A 19,015-nucleotide genomic window follows, 5' to 3' on the forward strand; every position below is an offset into this window, starting at 1 on the left:
GAGAATCATATCCTGTGGCCCTGAAGAGAAAGATTGCTGAATTTTGAAGAGGGACTACAGTATAATTTAAGGACAAATAGGAAAAATTTTAAAATTTACATTTGAAAATGTTAATCATTGATTCTTAGCTTCTACATAGAAATCACTTTATACAAAAATGTGAGAGTGATAACAAGCCAAAGATGAATAAAAGTAGTAAGATCATGCAGAGATGGAATGTGTCTCTAGAAAGCCCACTGATAGCTATTTTTGGGGGCATTTAAAAATGACTAGGCTGTTTGATATCTTTTTTCTTCCCTTTAAATAAGGGAGTAGATCAGAGATTAAGAAATGACAACCACAATAAGAAATGGATAGTTTTCTTTTTATTGCTAGATGGGCTGGGCTTTTGGGTTAGCTACAGAGAAAAGGCCTGGTGTAGAGAACCTGCCTATATAGACCTATGTTAATTCAGGGGAAAATAATTTTTTTTCAGCTCAGGAAAATATAACATTGTGGTAGCTTTTAAGTATATATTAATCACCTTTCCCATCTCTAGGACAAAATATCTGACACCCCCTATGTAAAGGAGGAAACGTTTATTTTGGTGCATAGTTTCATAGGGTTCAGTCCATTGTCAACTGGCTCTGAGACAGAAATGGCATGAAGGAAGGGCCTGGCAGAGGAAAGCTGTTCAACCTATATAGTAGCCAGATAGCCAGGAAGCAGAAAGAGGGGAATGGGGAGAAAGAGATGGGTGGGAGGAGGAGGCATAAGAAGCAGAAGCTGAAGAAAGAGAAAAAGAAGAAAAGGAGGAGAGAACCTGAGATAATAAATGTTTGTGTTTTAAGCTACTGTGAAGCAATAGCTAAAGAATACAGCTATATACTGCAATCATGAGTTCTAGATATAAAAGATATTAGAATAGGAATGGAGAAAAGGTAATAAAATGATCATGTTTATATCTGCATAACTTTTGATAGTTTACAAAGTATTTTTATCAAGTAACTTATTTGTGGGGTAGAAGGTGCAAAAGTATATAAAAAACTAATCCTTATCTAATATGCCCATGTTACAGGGTGAAAATTGAAAACAAAGACAAAACATGTACATACACACACTTACACTCATGTATGCAAATACCTTAATGGTAAATATATCATGAACAATAAGATTCTGGCTCAGGCTAACCCTTAAACACCCCCAGAAACACAACCACCATACATAGTAAAGAGTCTTGCATTTAAACTTGTGATTCCATTAGACAGTATTCTGCATGTGTCTAAAACCAAACTAAAACAAAATAACGTTTCTCCTTTCAAAACCATTTCAAAATCATGTTCAAAGTACATAGTTGCTGGCCAGATAAAAGCTGGTATCATAAACACAATAATAGGATTCAGTCACTGGATAACAGGCAGCAAAAGGCTGTGATCCTTGACAGTAGGGGGCCAAATGAGGTCAGTCCTATATGTTCCTTGACTTTCTGCTTGGAGGTCTTTTCCTATTTGAAGTGTAAGGAAGTAGAGTACAAGCAGAGAAGAGCAATCTTACTGAGTTCAGGAACTGGAAATGAGAGTTTAGATGTTGCTGAAACAGCTGAAATTTTTAAGAGAGTAGAGCAGAGATTAAGGAACTAGGAAGAGATGGCATCCAAAGTCTATGTAGATATTTCCCTCAAGTCTTTGGCTGAGGACTGATCTGTACACAAAGTGAGGTTCACGAAGTCTTCCAGAAAGAAGCTGTTATCAAATTGAAAAATAAATGAAGAGATTGACCTCACACACACAGTACTGAAAAATAGTGGAGTTTGGTCCAGCCAAAATCTGAAGTCAAATATTCAATTGAGATGTCAGAAAAAACACGTTTTCTGAGTAAGGATAATGTTCTAGAATAATGACTATGCCCTAAAAGTAAGAACAAGATGAAAATATATCAGTCAAAGCAGAATAAAACCAAGACTCAACAACACTTTAACTGCCTGATGGAATAAAATTCAACATGCCTATAGAAAAACTCAGGTTCTGTACAATGTAATATTTATAATGTCCAGCATATCATAACTGCTAGACATGGGATAAAACAGGAAAGCATGAGTTACACACAAAAAATAAAAGGTAATCTATAGAAATGGACCTTGAAATGATTCAAGCATTGGAATTAATAGGTAAAAACTTTAAAACAGCTATAAAATGTGCTCAGAGGTTTCAATACAAATACAGAGGCAATGAGTATATAAATAAAGATCTCAAAACAAAAATGTGAAATATAAAAATAACAAAATGGAAATTCTGGAACCAAAAAGTGTAATATCTGAAAAACATCTATTTTATTGGCTAAAGGGCAGATAGGATACTACAGAAGAAAGTGATAATGGACTTAAAAAGACAGCAACAAAATTATCAATTTGTAGTACACAAGAAACAAAATTAAAAGGATAGATTAGTACCTAAGTGGTGTGAGGAAAAATGGATAGAGCAGCCATATATATATATATGAATGAAGTGCCAGAGGGAGAGTAGAATATTCCTCAAATTTGATTAAAATATCAACCTGGAAACCCAAGAAACTCAGGAGTCTCAATTTGAACAAATTCAAAGAAAAATAAACATGTATATATGTATATATATACATGTGTGTGTGTATATATATATATATATACACACACACGTTCATAATGGGTCATATATATATATTCAAGCCAAAGATAAAGAGAAAAATCTTGAAAGAAATCAGATAAAACCTTGAAAGAAATCAGATAAAACAGGTCATATTATGTTCAGAGAAAAAAATCCACTGACTTTTCATCAGGAGAAAAAAATGGGGAGAAAATAACAGAATATAATTTTTGAAGAGTCAAAAAGAAACCAGCCACCGAACCAATATTTTATATTCAGTGGAAAGCTTTGAAAACATGAAGCAATATCTAACATAAATAAATAGAATGGGAAAGTCCCTAATTACAGTTGGAGGTATTATTAGTAACTAATAAAATAAATAGACCCAAACCAAAACCAAAATCAACCTAACATAATTGACAGCCTATTTGATACTATACTAACTGTATTCTACATTTGTTTGGTATGCTATAGAAATGGTTGCCAGAATACACATTTTTTTCCTCCAAAAACAAATGGAATGTTTACCAAGATAGAACATTTGGAACTGCAAAATAAGTCTCGGTACGTTTCAAAAGGCTGAAATTTTACAGATTACTATAAGGTCCAAAGTCTTTACCTTAGCCCAAATGACCCACTATGTAGATCAATTGCATTAGACATCTTTTTCATCTCTCTCTGTATCCCTGGCCTTTTCTATGTATCTTGGGAGTGCTATGACTAAAAAGGAGTTGTCTATTTATACACCTATATTCTGGGGCAGCCTTGAAACGTTCTTAGATCAATAGACTGGCAGCAGTGCCAATGTATCAGTTCGAGGCTGGGCCTCAGGAAACCTTGCATGTTTTTGCTTAAATTCCTGCCCTGTCTTTCCCAGGACATGCCCAGGTTAGCTCACTGATCCTTGGATGAGGTGAGAATCATCTGGAGCAGAGCAGTCACCTCAGCCATACCAATTAGGGCCGTCCTAGATCAGCAGCAGCCGTCCAACTCAGGACATGTGAGCACATGCAGCAGAGACGGTAGAGTCATCTAGCCAACCTAGGGCTGACCACAGACACATAAACAAGTTCAACTTAGAGAAGCTGAACCCCACAGACTTGTAGGATGAATACATGTTTATTATTGCATGCCTCTGAGATTTTGTGTGTGTTTGCTTATTATACAGTGTTAATGTGGAAATAGATAACTGATAGAATCTGGCTTCTGCCTATATCTCTGACAATTTATGTCCTATGGTGCTCCCTGTGGCTCACTCTAGATGTACTGGCATCCTTGCTATTTGTCAAACAGGCTAGGAGTATTCTTTCCTCAGGGCTCTTGCTCTTTCTGGAATGGTCTTCCTTCAGGCATGTGTATGAACAAGAGTTTTAGATTGACTGGCAGCTCAACCTCTGTGAAGAGAAAGTATCAACAGAGAATAACACAGTTAGGCCCTCTCTTACTGGAAGGAAATAGAGCCTATTCCACTGTAGATGAAGGATGACACATACTGAAATAGAAGAGAAAACTTCCTGGACAATGGACCTATGTCCTTAGCTTAACAGGTACAGGTAAAGGGAATGATTCCACATAGAAGTTATCAAAGAAGAGGATGCAGAATATACGGTAGCCTCTTGAAAAGAGAATGTTTTTGATTTTCTCAATAGGATTCGAAGTTAGGCTGGCCAGGAGTAATAGGGAAAGTTATCTCAACTGACTGATAGGGTACCTTACTAGGCAGAAAGAAGGCCATGTTTACAGACTGGACAATTGCCCATGGAGAATGTGGTCCAAGAGGATGGTAAGGATAAAAAGCTTTGGCTTTATTTATTTATGATACTGGGATTTGAAACCAGGGCCTTCACACTGAGATACATGTCCAGCCCTTTTTTAGTTGTTATTCTGAGACAGTTTGAGACAGGGTCCACTAAAGTTGTAATCCTCCTGCCTCAGCCTCCCAGAGTCTTAGGATTTCAGGAGTGCATCTTCAAATGCAGCTACAGCATTGGCTTTTAGTCCTGGCTCAACACATCACTGGTTTGTTGTCTTGTGAAAGTTGTTTCTTAAAACTTCAGTTTAGGGCTGGGGGTTTAGCTCAGTGGTTCCGCCGCCTGCCTTGCAAGTGCAAAGTCTTGAGTTCGATCCCCGGTACCAAACAAAAAACCCCAAAAAACTTCAGTTTAATCATTTGTAAGATGGGGCTATAATATATATTTTGACTGGTGAAGGTAAAAGTGAAAGATTAAAGATTAAAGATTTTAATCTTATATATAAAGATATGAAAACTATTCACTAAGCTGTACCTGTCACCTTCCTTTACTTCTTTTTCTTGTTGTTATTCTTGCTTTCTAGAGTATGGAACTATAGTATCTGCTGATAAGATAAATATATATGATGTAGTCCTTGCACCAAGAAGTTAGTGGGAAGGGGGTTACTTTTGGGTGTATAAGACATAAAGAAGTAAAACAAAACAAAAAAAACATTGTCAGTGAGAGGAAACCCAAAGCATTTGCTCTGAAATATTTGCTTCATTTTTTAACAAAATACTATTATTCACACTACAACATTAAACAGCGCTCATCTGGGTCATATCAATTTTTGATAGGATTCTATTTTCAAAATATTTGTAGGGGTGTAGTATGAATTTATATCCTATGACACGAACTCCAACATAGGAAAGACAGATGAGACAAATATGGAAAAATATGAACAATTGTTAAATTTGGGGAATGGATAGGTAGGATTCATTATTTTATTCTCTATAAAGTTATTAGGAATATTTAAAAGTATTAATAATGAAAAATACCTTTTATTTCTATAATATCTTCAGGTAAGAATTAATACTGAATGAACAAGGATAAACTTTGAAAGTGTCACATGAATGAGGCAAAATAAAATGATTTAAAAAGTAAAGGGAAAAGCTTAGGCTAGTAGGAAATTTTTACCAATAATTATATGGGATTGCAAAATATTAGGCAGTTAGATGGAGATAAAGAATCTTCTTTGATGAATTTTCTTATTTTTTTCTTTTAAATAGAAAAGTATATGAGAAGGATAAAATTTAGACAAAAGTTTTGCTTAAAGGGAAGAGGATAGATTATTTGACCTACACAAGATGAAAATCTTTTTAAAAATCAGCCATCACTAGACTGTCCTACTCATTGCAGCCTACCAGGGTCAGGAGATGGGATTTGACCTCCTTTCTGAGGTCAATACACTGGCTATAATCCCTATGCCTTGTCTAAGCCCAGCTGTGCCCAGTCCTGCCGTGAGGTATGTTTCCTGGGCAATGTAGTCAGGGGAAATAGTACTTCCTGGCTTTGGAAAACATGTGACAACAAAATCAAAGTACATGAGTTCAGGTTTATTGCCAACTTAATTCCCCCTGCTCCTTCCTTCTTTCTATCTGTGTGAACCAGGAAAGTGGCACCTTGACCAGGAATGCCAACCAGCTGTGTCTCATTGATGGCAGTAGAGAGGAAAACCAATGAAATCAGAGAGAGAGGCGGATCATCTTCAAATCCAAATATGATCACAACACAACTCATAAAAAACAACATGACTTAGGAACAGCATTATCTTAATCATGTTTGCTTACTTCTAATTTCAGCAAAATGTATAAAATTTCCACACATTTGTTCATCTTTTTTTAAAGAACCAAGTTCAGAATGGCTAATGTAATCTTGCTAATGGCAGATTCTACTTTGATGTTAGGTTCAAATCCATAGTTTGGAGAACAGATTTCCTCTAGTTGGAGGAACAGCATGTTTTGAACAATTTTCTGAAAGGAATTTTAAGTACCTGAAAGTAATCATTGCTCAATTAAATTGGGAATGGATCACTTAGATAGTTTTTGCAGTCTCTGGCCTGTTTCAATATTTCTGAACACCTAGATCTGATTAATAAGAAGCTATGCAGGAGAAACAGGTTCATTTGTTGTGTGGTCAATTGCACTGGACATGCTTTGAGTAGATTCACCAGGATCACTTAACTAAGAGTTGCTGGGCATGGATTTGAATCATAGGGTGTCTCATTCTAATAGTTGTGGTCTGGATCCTACATTGTAAAGTTTCCAGGGTTCATGCTGTCATAGATAGGCTGTAAGTATATGCTACTTTGGCATGTTCATTTGCTGAAAATGATCAACACCCTGAAATCCTTGTATTCTATTGTCACCTGATTTGTTTTATTAGCAGAGAAAACCCTATTTAGAATGAACTCCTTGGCTATAGACTAGACAAGCATGGAATCATCCACAGAACATCTCATATCTTTGTCTTTCACGTATTGGCCAGTTTGACTTGCCTGGTTTGAGGACGGCTCCTCCTTCAGATTTTCATCCAGATCCACACCAACTCTGTTAAAGAAAACAGAAAATTGGTAAATACTCTGCTGCAGGAGGGATGAGTCGATTTTGTGCATCAGATCACACGATGCACATTTGAGGACAGACATGGCTGAAAACCATCCTCCTTTCTTTGAATCACAAGAAGATCAAATGAATCAATATATCTGGAGAGACTGGGCATCAACAGCAATTCCCATCAGTTTCCAAGAAGAGCAGAGGCCCTGAGAACCTGGAATGGGAGGCATCAGGACAAAGACTTCCAGAGCCTGGATAACAGGGATCCAGGAGGGAGGGAACTTGATACTCTCAGGGACCCACTGACCAAACTCTCCCAGGACTGTGGGTGCTCAGGCTGGAGAGGATTCCTTAGGGCAGAGAAAATCAAACCTTTGTCTAAATTTCACCAAGGCTGCCCAAAGGGAGAATTCTTATTGTAGGGCCCAAGGCTTATTAAAATTTGGGGTTGGGGACTCTCTTTAAGGAAATGAGTATAAAAACACAAATATGAAATTGGGATGGAAAGTGACTCTTTAGAAGAATAAAATAAATTACTAAAATTACATATTTTTTAAACATGGCAAATACAGTGTCATCTCAAAATCAAGGAAAAATCCACACAATGTTTTAACTGCTTGACACGCTTCTAGAGTGACTTTTTCCCTGTAATTTTTGCCTGCATACTGTGATACTCTCTTTATATGATAATGATTTTGTATTGGACAGAATAGAAAGATAAGGTAGTCTTTTCTCTAGGAGGATTGATCAGAATTATTGATAGCCATGAGGCATGAAAAGCAAGCTTCTTTACCCACAGCTGCACTCACCGTGTGCAGTGCTATAATGGGTAGTGTCCTGAAAATGCATGATTTCTGATAAATTTCACTTCATAAAATTCCATAAACAATACATAGTGCACTTATCAATGTACATGCTTTCTTACTGAATACATTTCTCAATTTCCACTTTGATGGGGCATCAGCAAAACTGAATTTTACACGTCATGATTGGGAGAATTTTCTACAGAGTGGCTTCTGGCTCAGTGCATTTCAAACCTTGTTTTTCCTCTACTACATACAGACTTCTGATGCCAGGGACCAAAGGACAATTCATATTTAGTTCAGTCTTTGTGCTCTAAGCCTTTCCTACCCTGGGATGGCAGGCAGTCATTTATCCCCTCACAGAAGTGACCATGGCTCATAAATGTATTCCATTCAGTGCAAACTAAATGAATTTCCCAGTTTGGCTTCCCCTGAGTTGGGTCTCCAAAATGCCCATAACCATCTGACCAGAGGAGAAACATGAGAGAGGGGAAGCTGTAGTGGAAAGAAACAGCAGTTAAACCCAACTGTGTTTAAAATATATTCTTCTGCAAATCTTACAAAAACATAAGATCCTGGGAACACAGTGCTGGGAATCTTCCCAGGGCCCTGGAAGGGCCAGAGGAAGTGAGGGGCCCTGAAGCTTGATCTTCTCTCCTCCCAAAGAGTGGACTTCTCACTGGGGGCACAGTGGAGGAGGGACTCAGGGTGCCTGGTGCCTGGCTCAAGCTCCAGCAGAGCCCTTCCTGTGAAGGCCACCTTTGCTAGATATTTAGGGTCTTGTCTTCAACTTCTGCCCGTCTCAGACACTTCCACAATCATCCCCCAGGCCTATGCACCAAAGGGAAGGCAAGGTTAGAAGCTGCTACTCCAGTGTGTGAGCCTGTGAAAGGGGAGCAGTCACAGCAAAGACACAGCTTGTTTAAAATACCTCTGATTAAAAAAAAAAAAAGGATCCCCTGGGCACTGACAGCCCCATCTGTTTAACCAAAGGGACAAAAGGAATAACTATTTATTTATTGTATGCTGAACTCTTGGCATTCAGGTACTGAGAAGGGCCTCTGGAGGGGACTAACCTTTGACTCTCCCTGTTAGAGTTGAAAAAGCTATTTTAACTCTTTCATTTAAGAAGAGGGAACAGAAAGGGATAGAAGAGAAATGGAAAGAGCAGGGAGAGGTAAAGGAGGGGGGAGGGAAAATGGAAGGGACAAGGAGATGAGAGGGAAAAGAGAGGAAGAAGGGAGTGGGAGTGGAAGACAGTTAAGGTCAGGTCTCCCTGGTCCAGGCAGTGACCATGGGGTGCAGGTGGCCATAATCTCACAGTGGGGCCCTTGTTTGGACTTTCTCTGGCCACCCTCAGATCTGCGTAATGGATTCCAGCTCTGTGGAAGACGATGGGAGCCTCCTGTGAGGCCTTATTGCTAAAATAGCTCAGATCTGCTCCCCTCCCAGGAGTTGCTGGGCATCCAGCTAGGCTGTGGACTGAACTGATGTTCCCAAATCTCCTACCGCTGCACTTGCTTAAGGCCGTTTTCTAGTTCTCTGTCTAGAAAACTGAAGAGAATAGACATGACATTTCATAAGACACCCAGCAGTTACAGTTTGAGGCAGCACTGAGGTCTCCCACTAAAATTTAAGCTTTGCTCCCCAGCAGCAATCAAAGCAGGCATTCCTAATTCCAATTATTCTAGCAACCAGATGGAACTGAAGAATGATGGCAGGGGATTAAGTTCTTCAGCTTCCTGTGTGCAAAGCATCTCAGAGGCCTAGCTGGGAACAAGTCTGTACCTCCTCCCTCAGCTCATTGCCCCATAGCTAGGATCTACTCCTGGCCAGTCTGGCAGTTCTTGGCCTGGTGTAGTATGGGCATTGCAAGTGGCTGGAAGAGAACCTCTGTGAGGGTTATTTGCTTCCTGGGGCAGCAAAGGTGAGCAGAACACACATGGTCCCAGCCCTCATACACATTCAGTTTGAAAGTTTAATGGGAATAAAATGAAAAACTACCATGTTTTAAGTGCGATGGAGGAAAGAAAGGCACACAAGAGAAGCATATAGGAATGATGCCTCTTTCACTTGATATTTTGGCAACTCTTGATAAAAATCTTGCTAAAATATATTGTTTGGGTCCCTACCTCCTTAAACACAATGTGATGGGGGTATTCTTATCTTACCTGGAGGTCTCAACATCTCCATTGGTCCCATAAAGTGTAACACTCGTTGCATTATAACGATTTCTGAGAGGTGCTTGAACCTCTTTATGATGACATTAAATGTTCCCTGGCTACTACTATTTTTCTTTTTTTAATTCTTGTGTCTGCCAGTTAGTCAGCCTTGATTTTCTGGCTGCAATAACTTATTAGTATATTGTTTCTATGCCCTCCTCCACCTTACTTTTAATTTAGTGTGAGGCTAATAATCTGATAGTCAAGTTTAATAATTTTTTCAGGTTTATAGTACATGTATATATAACACAAAATAATAAAATTTATAAACATAGAAGGGCTTATAATAACACACTATTGCTCTTTGCCTAACCCCTATCTACCCTTAGACCAACTTCCTCAGAGGACAACTTTCTGACTTTCTTGATTGTGTTATATAACACCTGATATTGACATGCATATTGTATCAACTCAGCATCCCTAGGCTTACGCAAACATGCTGGTTGCATTTGTATCTTTTAACTCTCCTGTTCAAGAAAGCAAGTCAGAGTGTGAAAAGGGCATCTTGTAAGGGCTAACCTTGCTTCCATTCATTTTTGTGCATGAAAGATCACTTATACATGATGGGTTTTTGAAAGATTATAAGAAGAAAGACATGATGTCACCATAGCTTGTGATGCCACATGTGTATACAGTTCCCCAGGGGAGGTCACAGGTGTGTGGGACCAATTCCAACCTGCTTAGGTGGTGTCCAAGGCTCTTTAGGCTCTCTCCCTCAGTGTCAAGCCACCTTTCTCCTCATGTATTTTGGACACAATGTCTCAGCCTGGTAACTGGATTTGTCCTGGTTTTTGAGCCCAGTACCCAATACTGTCCTTAAGCTCTGGCTGTGTCCAGATCTGCCAGTACTCCAATGGCCCTAACCCCTTTTTCTCCAAACTTCAGAGTGGTGGTTTTGGCCTTGATGACCACCATGAGTCATCTGTGATGTCCTGCCTGCTTTCTTGAACTTCCCCTCCTTTTCTGATCACCATCATGGCCCATCCACCATGATGTCCTTCCTAGGTCTCAGATATCCTGTCACTTAAGTTTTCACCCACTTGGACTAAAGTATCTGTGCTCCTCCAAGTCTGTCTTTGCTCCCATATGGAATCTCTACTTTGTGCATCAGTGATCACCCTGCTTTGACCATGGCAACCCTGGCCTGTCCTTTGTTCTCCTGTCTGCTTCTACCCAGCCATGCAGGGCAAGCTCACGCTCTGCATTACGTGCTCAGCCCTGGATGGAATCTGGGGACCTTGTGACCATCCTGTGGTTGTTGAAGGGTAATGACACCCAGCTGTTATGAAGATGGTCTGCAGCCAGACTGCCTGGGTAAGAACATGGCTCAGCCTGTTACTTGCTTCATGGCCTGAATCACTTACTGTGCCTTGGTCTCAATTTCCTCACCAGTACCAAAGGGATAATAGTAGACCCTACTTGGGCTGGGGATTTAGCTCAGTGGTTCTGCTGCCTGCCCCACAAGCGCAAGGTCCTGAGTTCGATCCCCAGTACAAAAAAAAAAAAGGAGACCCCACTTCGCAGAGGTGTGGTGAGGATTAAGTGAGGATGCATTTGTAAAGTGTTATCTTAGGACCCAGTACATAGTAAGCTCTTAAGAAATGGCTGTTGAGGTTATTGTTTTCCTTACTATCAAAGCTTTCTGTCCATGGTAACTGACCTCAGTTCTGCCTTGCTCATTGCTCATTAATTTCTTAGATAAAGTCTCCCTGTCCTGGGTCCTGCACTGAGGGATTCTTGCATTTATAGCCACAGTCACAGGTGCGTCATAGAGAGTAGCCAGTGCACAGTAGGAATTTCAGGTCTTATGACAAACATCATTTCTACCTAAGGAAGGCCAAGCTTCTCAGACTCAGATTTATTTGTAGTTTACTGGTAGATATGTGGGGTGAGAAGGCAACAAAATGATAGGAAGATATATAAAGAGCAACAGGAAAGAAAGAAGGGTAGAGGTGAGCAAGAAGAAAGCAGAGAAGGTAAAAGGGAAATAGTAAGAAGAAAAAGAAAGGCATACATGTTTATAAAGAAGTACAGGTGGTGGATAAAAAACCTTAAAGGTGCATGCAGTCTTAGAAAAGGAAAGCTGAAGATGGATGGGTGAATAGCCACATAGCCCAAGAAAATGTCTAAAAATGGAGAAAGAACCAGGAAAGGATTAAGTTAAAAAACAACTGAAAAGGCTGGTTAAATTCTTATATCATGTTTTGCATTCTTGATGTACATTTTAATTTTAAGCAAATGGAGTGCTGCCTCTGAAACGAAAGTGAGCATTGCACATATTCCCAGCTGTGCCATCAAACATCTCACTCCAGGTTCCTCATTTACCACGAGCATCCAGCTTCATTTTCAGAGCAAAATGCGCCTCTTGTGCACCATAATATACCTCCTTTCTACTGCGCCTCCATTCTTAGGTGAATTTTATTAGGCATATTAAAATCTTGGGATGCTTTCATATGCAACCATAGCCAAAAAGTCTGCTCCAAAGTTGGATTTTTCTTAGAGGAAAAGCAAAGTAAGGAATAAAAAGCTCACTTTTCCCATTAAAGTCAACAAAATCCATTCTGATTCTTATCACTGAGCACCTCCGAAAGAGAGTGAAATAATACTAGGTCTTAGTTTCATTGTGTGAATTCCAAAAGTCTTAGGTGCAGTTTTAATTCTTTCGAGTCCCCTACTGACAGGGCCTGGGTAGTGGGGAAGAAATAATTTCCTCTAAGAAATGCATTTGATGATAAAGTATAAAAAGTGACACTTTTAGTAAGGGAAGAGTGACTGGATATTGAGCACATAAAAATACTTGACAGTGGAGTCTGAAGACACCTGCTGAGGTTTGGGGAGTATTGTGTAGCCATGAATATCACATGGGAGCCAAAAGCTGGTGCTGACCACCCCTTTCCTTTGAACCAATATTGCTGACCTTGTGTATGACCAAAATTACCCTAATTCAGTTAGTAATTTAGATATTTTAAATTTGATTTTGGAAAATAAAATGAACTAAAGTAAGTAGAAAATCTCAATTTACTTCATTGTTCTTTCATGTGGTCCTGCAAAAAAGTTTGCCCTCTGGAGCTATGCATGGGTTCAAATCTCATTCCAATCTTTTACTACATTGTCACTTCGAAACAGACCATTTAACCTTTCTATAGCTTAAGTTTCTCAACTGTAAATGGGGATAACCAGGTATAAACACATAAGTTCATATAAGGATGAAATAAGTTAATACATATAAATATATAAAATATTGGCTGCCACCTAGGAAACAATAATAAAATATTAATTGATATTCTTATTCATAATACTATTATTGTGAGGAAGGAATTGATGTACTTTAAATTGAGTGATAAATATGACATAAGTTAAAGCCAAGAGTGGGGTTTCCATAAATGATAGATACTAAGAAAAAAAGGTCAGTAATAAAATTCCTATTATCGGTGACCCATATCTAATGAGGAACTTAGACATTGTACATGGAACTACAGTATGGTGTGACAAGTATTGTACACAGATTGAGCATCCTAACCAAGACCTCAGTAACGTGGGCTGTGGAGAGGTTAGGTTCAGTTTACAGAGTAGCTGGATATTGAAAAGAGAGAATGAATTTAATGTTAAGAGAAAAGGAGCTTGAGATGGGCACCCCAGACGTAGCATGGTTGGGAAAAGTCACATAAGTTTAAAAGGACAAAGTTCAGGGCATGGTTAGCAGCTCTGTGTGGCTAGACTGTGAGGCTCATGCACAACGAGGTAGGCAGTGTTGCTCTGGATAACACCAGGAAGTAATCCAAGGCCAAATTATGAAGGAAAGCATTTTGTTTTGTTTTTGTAGACAGCAGGAGGTGAAATAATTAGATTTATATGTGAAAATAATTATTGGAGGCATATCTTGTGACATGAAGACACTGGAGGTATGGAGATCATTTAATAGACTACTTCAGTGATCCAACTAAGAATTCATTAGAGTCTAAAGAGAAATATAGATTTCAGAGATGTGTAGAGGGTGGGATGGTGGTGGAGTAAATGACAGACTGACCATGGAGTAAAGAAGAGGAAATTATTGAGATGTTTCTGAGCTTCTGCTTAGGATATCTGAATGACTTGTGCTGAACATTAACCATATAAAAGGAGAAGAATGTGTGAGAATTTTCCCCAAGGGCATTCCAAGAAAGATGGAACTGACGGTCAGGGTCAGTAGGGTCTGAGTGTTTCTGCTATGAGTCAAGCAATGTCAACTCTCCATATTATTATCAACTCAGGAAAAACAGGCCCTCCCTCTTAGGTGTTTTGACTATTTGCTTGTTCAAAGTTACCCAAATGTAGTCAATGTGTTCTTAGTATCAAGGAAAGCCACAACCCTCAACCCTTAGTTCTTTGATGCTTTCAAGCTAAAGGATTATGAATAATACTAGAGTTATTGCATAGTGAGTCTGTTGGTCAAGGACTGGATAGATGATGTTATATTTCTATCAAAGACTGGTGTATTAGTCACTTTCCTGCCACTCGGACGAAATATCAGGCACCAGCAACTTTAAAAAGGAGAAATTTATTTTGGCTCAAGATTTCAGAGGATTTAGTCCATGGTTGGCTTGTTCCAAGGAAGAATTGGTATGGCAAAAAGACATAGCAGAGGAAAGGGGCTCAACCCATGGCAGCCAAAATGCTGAGAAGATGAAAGAAATTGGGGACAAATATGCACCCTTCCAGGTCATGCTTTTAGTGACGCATTTCTACTGACCAGGCCTCACTTTCCAAAAGCACATTCAGCTATGAACTCAACAACACATTACTCACTCACTGAGTATATGCTCTCATGAGTCAATCACTTTCCAAAAGTATTGCCTCTGAATACATGAGATTTTGGGAAGACATTTTGGATCTAAACCATTATAACTGGTTTTAGAACACAGAGGTGTACTCAGTGACAACTCTGATTCAGAACTTGAAGAGGGATAAGGTGAGATCTGCCAATGAACTGAAAGAAGAAAGGGAGATTCCATAATTTGGGCACATGAAGTATGTAGTATGATTGAGAGCCTCACCTCCACTGCAGGAAGTATGATATAAGAATAGGGTGTTTCTGAGAGTAGAACTACCCTTTAGGTATGAACATGATCATCTCTTGGTCTCCTATATACTCTACTAGGTTACACTTTTCCAACCCTAGGACATATCTGACTATTAAATTGATAATGGATGGATCAAGAGTTCATGTGAATCCCCATCTTGGTGCCCTGAGATGCCTTCATGCTTTCATTTTTCTGTTAGAGATTATGGAGGTGGAACAGATTCCATGGAACACTGTCAGGCTGATAAGACTAAGAAGGGCTGATCCCCCTTAAACTCTGCTGAGAGTTTACTGAAATTACCATGCAACAGTTTAAAAGAAGCATCCAGAGTAATTTTTAGGAGTTAGACACCTCAACTACCTGGTCCCAACATTTATTTATATGAATATAGGGAAGAAGCTTTTACTCATTTTCTTTTTCACAAAATGGAGTAGGAACAGTAACTACCTCCTGGGGGAAATTGTAGATAATGGATGTATGGGGCCAGCACATGGCCTGGCACCAAGAAAGTACCTGGCAGTGGTAGCTGCTCTTATTGAGGTGGTTGCGGATATTGTCATTTTTGCTACTTGGACTTTATGAGTAAAAATTAACTGTGAGTATCTTCAGCTTAACAGTTGTGTATTATTCTTCCTCAGCTGTTCTTATAGTACATTTTCTCTGTGACTTCTGACTCCAGTGGATACTTTTTGGCCATGGAGGTTTGGGAGTGTACAGACCCAGAAAAGTAGGTGTGCTCTGGCCGCACAGATGTACCAATTGGGCAGTGTTTACACATGTCCAAACATTCAGGAATTTATTTGGGAATGTATAAGTATGCTGAAAACATCATGTTCTTTGAAAAATAAACATCAGTAAACAAGTACATACCACAGACACAAATGCTGATCTATATCCTGTGCTTTATGTTTGGTAAAATTTCCTTAAGTCTGGAGTGCTCAGTTCTGCCAAGATGTAAGCTAATTTCAAAGTAAAGATAAGATCAATCAGAAACTGGATTGAGAATGAATATTCAGACTAATTTCTTTTGATGTAAGCCACAAGCACACTGACACCCTTTGGTGGGCAGACAGATGCAACAGCTTATCAAGGCATCTGGCCTTTCTTCCCTAAAGCTTCACTCTGGTTGCCCTGCCTTAGCAATTAGGGATTTTAGAAAGCCAAATTCACATTCCCTGAAAAGCTACCCTTTGAAGTGGATTACCTTGTTTTGATTCTAATGTGTTAACAGGTGGGGGTGTCTTCTCAATGCCTGAACATGTTATGTGGGGAAAAGAGACAGCATTTTATTACTGAATACAAAGTAATCATAGGAGCATACTTTATTTGTTGGTATACTGTATATGTTGGTATGAAATCAAAAGTGGCTGAAAAATAAATCCTAGACTGTTAGGGGCCTGTGAGAGAAGGGGAAAGCCTGAAACCTGAAAACCACTGTGTCACCTGAAAACCACTGTGTCAAAGTCAAACAAATCAAATTATCGGACAGTACCAGAATGCATCTCTTTCCTTACTGCAAGTCATCCTTAGCTATACAGGATCCAGGTGGAGTTGTGTCTTAATGCCAGCTCTCCTTTAAGACCATGCTTAGAGTACAGTGCAGGTCTGGAGGCAGATCTCAGTGTGTGCATGTTGCTGTTCTCTGATGTGTTTAGACTTTTGTGTGGGGCCTGAATGCACCGCATTCTCCAGAGGCAAGGGGCCTATTCTCATGACAGTAACTAAAAAACTGAAAGATGGACTTTGACAAAAAGGGAGGGGCACATGGAACATACACAGTATTGAAAGAACATTAAAGTTCCTTCATGAAATAATTCAGAAGAAAAATCGACTTAAAGGAGATAGTTTGTGAAGTGATTTCCTAGAAAGGGTCCTTTGAGGTGAACCACAAAGCTTTCAAAATTGAAGAATGTTGTTTGTCTATAAGTCATGTGAAAGGCAAAACTCTGTGCAAAAAGTAAAATTCCAGTGGTTGGTTCTGAATGCTCCATATCAAATTGGCTTTACTTGTTAGTAGGGTGAATAATCTACACCATGTTTTGAGATGGCGATCTCCCCAAACTGTGGCCTTCTCCAATTGCTAATGGCTGAACATGCTCAGCACTGGATAAAGCTCTCTATTCCCCACTGAAAAGCAGACCTAGTAAATAAGAACTTGGGAGAGGTGATGTTTGGGCTTGAATTCACAGAAAGTACAAGTGTCTGATTCAGATTTATTACTGAGAACAGAGAGTGAGGACAAAAGCCAAGTGTCACCAAAGGTATTGAGACAGAGCACTGAGGAGCATGGCAGCAAGGGAGGCAGAGGGTGAAGACGCAGCTAGTGACAGCAACACGTACAGCCTGTACTGGGTAATATTCATGTGTTATATAAAGCATATGGAGTTTGGGAGGAGGATCTAAAGTTACTGTTATTGCAAGTATTTTAGTAATTGAAAGCAACAAAAAAGAAAGATTTATAACCAATTTCTTTAAGTTAGCCATTAAAAAGTATTTGCAACTGGGTTCTATAATAATTTTGCACCAGTAAATCTGTTGCTTCAGGCTATCCATCACCAGCATCTAGCAGACTGTACAACATTATTAACATGTGGTCTTAATATGTAAAAACATAGCCAAAGAAGATTGTTTCACCAACAGCAATAAATCATTAAAATTGAAATTAAAACAGCTGTGGGATAAATAATGGTTGCCCAAACCATTATTTAAGCCCACATTTAGAAGTAAATTGTGGCTCATGATCTCTACAATTGAAATCTTATTTTCCTTTGGAGTGGCTCACACTTCATAAGACCACACCATAGTAATAGGTAATACTCATATTTATGGTATTTACATATTTTTTATCTATATATCACATATTTATTTACTTTTTAATTAAAAAGCTTCTTCCTTAGTCCCAGAAGAGTTAAGTCAGAAATTCTTAATAATGCATAATCTTGCTTTTTTGCTAAAAAATGAAAAAAATAGTGTAATTTAATTTTAAAATGGAAATTGACAGAAACAGATAATATATAAGCTGGGAAGCTGCTACTGCATGACTCATCAAAAGAGAAGAAAATAATTTTAGTTTCTTGCTGAGAGGGATTAATATAAATCACCAGAAAAATAATGTTTTTCTCTGGCCAAAGCAACTTCTATTAACCATGGGGCCAATGTGCATGCTTGCACACATGACTGTGCTAAAATGAAATTACATATTTAAACTTTAAACAGTTAAAAAATTCATGGCTCATGCTAGAATTACACTGAAAAATACACTGTGATTTTAGAGTCAATGGTTTTAAATCAGAAAAGTGAATCGAGAATTGATGAAAATGCTATTAGGAAGTTGTTTTAAAGTAGATGAGAAAGGACAAGATGAAAGGAGTGGGTAAATCTGCCGTACAACAGGTTCTCAAATTATCACAAAGACCACAGAAAGTGCACAGTATGAGATCAGAATTAGTATCAAACTGGCAGGAAATGAAATAATGAGAGTTAAGTGGATGGTCATGTCTAGTGCAACACTGAGACTTTTTCAGCCTATCATTCCAGAAAATTATGATGGTGGCTTAAACACCCATCGTATATGAGCTGATATTTTTCCTGAAACCACACAATCCATGTCCTAAAGGAAATATATAGGAGCTAGAACAGGTCGACTCTTTCATTCCTTCCTTCTTTCACTCATTCGTTCATAAAATACTGGTTGAAGATATATCAAGACCATTATTTCATATTAGATATTGTGGGAGACATGAAAAGTGTGTTAAATTTATAAAGCACATATATTAAATTTTATCAAGCCTAAATGACATCAGTTTTAAAGCATCCTATTATTTTCTCTGTCTAAGAAGAAATACTGCTAATTTCATTTGGGACATTATTGATTGTGAGACACATTTTGGCTTCAGAAATATTAAGATGTGAAAAAATGTGCAGTTGTGATCAATGACTTATGCTAGTGATGGCAAACCCTTTAGAGGTTTCAATGATAATTAACAGC

The 19,015-nt window shown here is 38.6% G+C and overlaps 1 protein-coding gene across 3 annotated transcripts in view; it reads right to left on the reverse strand.

Annotated features, from left to right (window-relative positions):
* Slc9a9 (solute carrier family 9 member A9) overlaps positions 1 to 19,015 on the reverse strand; it is a 611,274-nt gene that overhangs the window by 132,641 nt on the left and 459,618 nt on the right. For all 3 annotated transcript variants that reach the window (XR_015440847.1, XR_015440848.1, XM_004834393.3), the window contains exon 13: positions 6,885 to 6,936. Coding sequence is in view for 1 of the 3 variants with exons in the window: in XM_004834393.3 (XP_004834450.1) it covers positions 6,885 to 6,936 (52 nt within the window). In the remaining 2 variants the exon portion in view is untranslated. The remainder of the gene's footprint in view (positions 1 to 6,884; positions 6,937 to 19,015) is intronic.

This window comes from Heterocephalus glaber, unplaced genomic scaffold (genome assembly GCF_053883595.1).
Source record: "Heterocephalus glaber isolate CG9 unplaced genomic scaffold, H.glaber_assembly_v1.0 deba00001504, whole genome shotgun sequence".
NCBI classification, from domain to species: Eukaryota; Metazoa; Chordata; class Mammalia; order Rodentia; family Bathyergidae; genus Heterocephalus; species Heterocephalus glaber.